This window comes from Poecilia latipinna, unplaced genomic scaffold (genome assembly GCF_001443285.1).
Source record: "Poecilia latipinna isolate Pla-1442-1.1 unplaced genomic scaffold, P_latipinna-1.0 Scaffold475, whole genome shotgun sequence".
Taxonomy (NCBI): Eukaryota; Metazoa; Chordata; class Actinopteri; order Cyprinodontiformes; family Poeciliidae; genus Poecilia; species Poecilia latipinna.
The window spans coordinates 67,804-72,975 of record NW_015113091.1 but is presented as its reverse complement, the minus strand read 5'-3'; the positions used below and the strand labels follow the sequence as shown (position 1 = coordinate 72,975).

The 5,172-nt window shown below is 55.7% G+C and overlaps 2 protein-coding genes across 3 annotated transcripts in view; both read left to right on the top strand.

Annotated features, from left to right (window-relative positions):
* The window catches only part of cfap61 (cilia and flagella associated protein 61), a 29,601-nt gene extending 27,634 nt beyond the window's left edge, over nt 1-1,967 (top strand). For both annotated transcript variants that reach the window (XM_015039524.1, XM_015039525.1), the window contains 4 exons: nt 186-268; nt 1,157-1,362; nt 1,448-1,541; nt 1,657-1,967. In XM_015039524.1, coding sequence (XP_014895010.1) covers nt 186-268; nt 1,157-1,362; nt 1,448-1,541; nt 1,657-1,905 — 632 coding nt within the window. In that variant the 3' untranslated portion in view covers nt 1,906-1,967. The remainder of the gene's footprint in view (nt 1-185; nt 269-1,156; nt 1,363-1,447; nt 1,542-1,656) is intronic.
* A 1,040-nt stretch (nt 1,968-3,007) lies between these two features.
* On the top strand, nt 3,008-4,845 carry insm1a (insulinoma-associated 1a). Its single transcript, XM_015039520.1, has one exon. The coding sequence runs from the start codon at nt 3,141-3,143 to the stop codon at nt 4,389-4,391; it is 1,251 nt and encodes a 416-aa protein (XP_014895006.1). The 5' UTR covers nt 3,008-3,140; the 3' UTR covers nt 4,392-4,845.
* Nucleotides 4,846-5,172: the final 327 nt, after the last annotated feature.

Here is a 5,172-nt window from a genome sequence, read left to right as displayed (position 1 = left end):
TGCTGCTGCTGTTGCTGTTGTTGCTGCTGCTGCTGCTGCTGTTGCTGTTGTTGCTGCTGCTGCTGTCATTCAGCCACAGAAACCAAACAGCGGCTGAACGCCTCCTCGTTGCCCTGGAACCGGCCTGCGGTTCGGCCTCCTGTCCGTCCCGGGGACTAACGTCCAGCGTCTCCGTCTCTTTGCAGGAGCAACTCTTCCTGGTGGATTTCACTTCCTGCATGTGACCAAACCCAGTCCCAGCCTCCAGACCAGCCGTCGTTTCCAGTTGGTGAGTTCCTGTCAGACCCGGTTAGTTCACTTTTCCTGAACCGGCTGCTTCTTCATTCATTAGCTGCCACAGAGGAGATCTACCTGACCAGCACCAGCTCAGGGCTTTAAAAGCGCTCTGTGATTAGTCTGTGATTCATAATCCAATCCTGTAGAATCAAATTTACCCTGACATCAACTCAAGTGAAATTAGAAAGTTGATGTCCAAAAGTATTTACTATAAATGTTACTTCAGAACGTCTGAGCAGAGCCTTCTTGTTGGTTCTCATCCTGTTCTGCTTCGTTTAGTCGGCATCAGCATTTAGCATGTTATCTTTAGCTAAACAGCTATATGATTGTGGCAGTAGCGGAACAATTCAGCGTCGGACCGGGGGGCAGGGCCAATTACCGGGCCCCTAACCAATCACCGGGCCCCTAACCAATCACCGGGCCCCTTACGGGGGGGGGTGTTTAACATTAAATACACCCTTCTCAACAGGCGATATTTCAATGACTTGAAACTATTCCTCCCTCCATGGCACCTCCAGGCCCGGGCCCCCATCCGGCCCGGTTTGGGGAGCAGCAGCCCACCTAGCCCCCCCTATAGCTCCGCGCCTGGATTGTGGTAACTTTCGAACTAGCAGTGCTAACTGCTGTACACATATCTACATACTTCCTGCTAATATTAATGGTTTCTGATTATGTTAGCCAAGTTAAACTAGTTACTTCCAGAACCCAAAACAGGTCAGTGGTTTGGTCCAGTAGAACCACAGTACAGGAAGTGGTTGTACAGGTTCGGCCATCTTTAGCTGATTTCTCCTGACTCTGTTGGGTCAGGGGTTTCCTGCTGGTTCCGTTGCCATGGAAACGAACCAGAACCAGGCATGTTTTCCTCCGTGTGGCGCCGCAGGATGAAGTGATCGTGACGGGAGCAGCGCAGAGCGGGGACTACTTCCGGCTCCAGCTGAGCGCCCTGCAGCTGGTGGAGAGCCTCACCTGTCTGTGCCTGAAGCCCCTCCCAGTGGGGAACTACCTGACCCTGTTCGGCCGGCACCAGGAGCTGCTGGGCCAGCTGCTGGACCGGTACCGCCTGGGCCTGGTGCCCGACCTCTACAGGTGGGACTGGAACCAACCCTGTTCTGGTTCTGGTCAAAGCGAGCCTGGTTCTGACCCGTCTCCTCCTGTTCTGGTGTTTTTCTAGTTTCTTCACACAGAGGGGCTGTCTGCCCATTTTCCACGACCGCTTCCCAGACCTCCACCAGAGGGCGCTGCAGCTGCTGACCCACCGACTCAAGGTGGTCAGCTCCTTGCTGAGGATGATGATGGAGGCCTTCATCTTCCTCCTCCTCCTCGGTTTGGTAGAGAAGGAAAAGTAACTTCCTGTAGAAACCAGTGTTTCCTCCTCTGCAGCGCGGCGGGGACCTGGAGTCCCTCAGCCTCCATCGGCCAATCAGGATGGACCCAGAGACCCGGGCCGCTCTGAGGAACCGAGCGCTGGCCTTCCTGGTGGACAACCAGAACCTGCTGCCCATGTTCTACATCCCGGAGCGACCCGCACCCTTTGGACACTCTGGGCACTCCCCGGGACACTACGGACACTTCAGACACAGCGACCACTCCGGACCATCTGAACCGTCCGGACCTTCGGCTCAGATCTGACCTTCCTGGTTTCACTGGAACTATTCTCACCTAAAGGCTCAATAAAAAGCTGTGACCTTTGACCTTTTGTCTTGTGGTATTTACGCTCTACGCTTTTAAAGGACGTAGAAACCTTTGAAACCCAGAGAACCAACAAAGACGCCGTGATGTAAAGAACGTCGATCCACCAACACAAAACACAGAAGAAGAAAACCTGGAGAGCCCAGGATCAATAAAACATGTTTGACCCCTGAATGACCTCAGACTCAGCTGGAACATCTGGATGCAGCCTGAGATGATCCAGATGTTCCTCAGAACCAACAGAATTAAGTTCTGATAGGTCCAGTTCTGGCAGAACCCGGTCTGAGCCTCAGCATCTTTCCTCAGCAGAGAGGAGTGTGTGTGTGTGTGTGTGTGTGTGTGTGTGTGTGTGTGTGTGTGTGTGCAGCTGTATGCTAATGCCCCCCACACCCCAAGCATATGTCCGACCGGTCCAGGCTGCCGGTACAAACATGGAGTCCTGCTGCGAACGGCCCGGTTCTGCTTGGTCCTTCTTATCCTGTTAACATCTAGTTCAGCAGAACCGGAACCAGGTTCGGTATGAAACACGATCAGAACCAGCGGAAACACCAAACCAGGAGTACTTTCTGTTGGACCTCAGGCAGAACCACCGGCCGGAGTTCTGACCCGGTTCCGATCCGGTTTGATTTGCTCCTATAATCTGCTCTGCCCAGTTGGGGCACTTCCTTTCAATCAGCGGACAGGCGCCGCCATTATGATGCAAAGCGGACCGGACCGAACCGGCCCGGACTCTGCTCATTAATTATGGATGTGACGGAGTTAAGGCACGGGCCGGCGGTTCGGTTCGGTTCGGATCTGAGCGGAAAGAGAATTAAATCTGAGCCTAATTTGATTTTATTTGAAGATTAAAAAAAGACAATTAAATTTCTGTAAAAGTCCAAACCGACCCGGACCAGGACACGCTAGGATTTCTATAGAAAGTCATCAGACCGTGAAAGCAGGAGGCTGCTGGCTGAGGAGGAAGTGTGTGTGTGTGTGTGTGCGTGTGTGTGTGTGTGTGAGAGAGAGAGAAACACAATAAACCCCTCAGGTACATCTGCTCCCCTCCTCCCCCCGGGGGGAGCGGAGCGGCTCCTGATTGGTGGAGGCGCAGGCCGGCGCGGTGTCATCCTGTGGTCTTAAAGCGGAGTGTTGTTGTTGTTGTGAGAGGAGACTGGATCAGAACCACGCGGTGGATGTTCGGCTTTACGCGCGGCTCAGCGTCGATTTGTTTCGACCCCCGCTGTGCCTCCCCGTCCGGACCGAACATGCCCAGAGGCTTCCTGGTGAAGCGGAGCCGGAAGCCTGTCCCGGCGTCCTACCGGGTCCGCTCCGGGGAGGAGGACGCGCAGGGAGCCGCCGCCGATGCGCCGCCGCCGCAGCAGCGTTTCTCCATCCCGAACCGCGCGCAGACCTGCGGGGCGGCGGCCGCTGCTCCGGAACCGGACCCCACCGCCAAGCTGGTGCAGTTCGGGAACCCGGAGACAGTGTACCGGGTTCTGTGCAGCCCGACCCGGCCCATCAGCCAAGACCATGAGGGCTCCCCGGAGCGATGCTGTAGCCTCGGATCCCCGGCCTCAGCGGAGTCCTTCCCCGCACTGGAGCACCTGTTCGGTCCGGCGGACCTGAAGGCCAGCGCGGCGGCCGCCGGGGCGCTCCTTGCCGCGTGCGCCAAGCAGCCGAGGGGCGACGCAGAGCGCCGGGGCAAAGGTGCCAGCTCCAAGAGGACCAAAGCCATCCGGAAGCTGCACTTTGAGGATGACGTCACCACGTCCCCGGTCCTGGGGCTCAAGATCAAAGAGGCTCCGGTGGAGCCGAGGCCGGCGGCGAGAGAGCGCCCCCCGCCTGGGGGGCTGGTGTGCCAGCTGTGCCGGGAAGCCTACCCGGACCCGTTCTCCCTGGCGCAGCACCGCTGCTCCAGGATCGTCCGGGTCGAGTACCGCTGCCCCGACTGCGACAAGGTGTTCAGCTGCCCGGCCAACCTGGCCTCCCACCGCCGCTGGCACAAACCCAAGCCGCACTTCGAGCAGCCCGCGCCCGCCAAGGACAGCAGCGACCGGGATTCCTCCAGCCCCGAACCGTCAGAGTCCGGTTCCGAGGACGGGCTGTACGACTGCCCGCGGTGCGGGAAGCGCTTCAAGCGCCAAGCGTACCTGCGGAAGCACCTGACGGCTCACCGCGGTCCGCGCAACCCCGCCGAGCTGCGGCCGCTCAACTCGAGCCCGTGCCCCAGCCACGCGTGTCCGGTGTGCGGGGAGCGCTTCAGCAGCAGCGGGGGCAGGGAGCGCCACCTGCGGCTGCTGCACTCCGCCCAGGTGTTCCCCTGCCAGCACTGCCCCGCCCTGCTACACAGCTCGCCGGGACTCACCCGACACGTCAACAAGTGCCACCCGCCCGAGAACCGCCAAGTGATCCTGCTGCAGGTGCCGCTGCGCCCCGCCTGCTGAGGCTCCGGGTCCGGTCCGGTCCGCTGCGGATGGGACCACACCGGAAGTGATCTCAGAACATTTTCCCAGTTTGTCCTGGAAGTTTCTGCCTTGCAGGACACTTCATCTCAGTCAGAGGGGGTCCAGAAGATTTAGAACCTGTAGAATCTAAAGTGCTATTAGCTGTAGACCTAAGAGAGGTCCGGTCCGGTTCGGTCCGCTCCGGTTCTGTTCCCGTCACTGAGTAGCTATAATAGATCCGTGGATCATAGAGTAGCCGCGCTGCCTGCTGGGAAACCGCCTTAAATCATATTATTGTTATTTATTTATGACTGTATATCTATTATCACTATTATTAAGTTATTGCTGTGATTTCTGGTGCGTTCAAGTGTCTTTTACACAATTTGTGATTTTATGACCCGCTTCTGCAATCATCATCATCATCATCATCATGATCATCATCATCATGATCATCATGATCATGATCATCATCATGATCATGATCATGATGATGATCATGATCATCATCATGATCATCATCATCATCATCATCATCATGATCATCATCATCATCATGATGATCATGATGACCATCATGATCATGATGATGATGATCATCATCATCATCATCATGATCATGATCATGATGATCATCATGATCATCATCATCATCATGATGATGATCATGATGATGATGATGATGATGATGATCATGATGATGATGATCATGATGATGATCATGATGATGATGATGATGATGATGATCATGATGATGATCATGATCATCATCATGATCATGATC

Bases quoted from the DNA above. Each gene is read 5' to 3' on its own strand.
- insm1a (XM_015039520.1), top strand. From the start codon at position 3,141: ATGTTCGGCTTTACGCGCGGCTCAGCGTCGATTTGTTTCGACCCCCGC.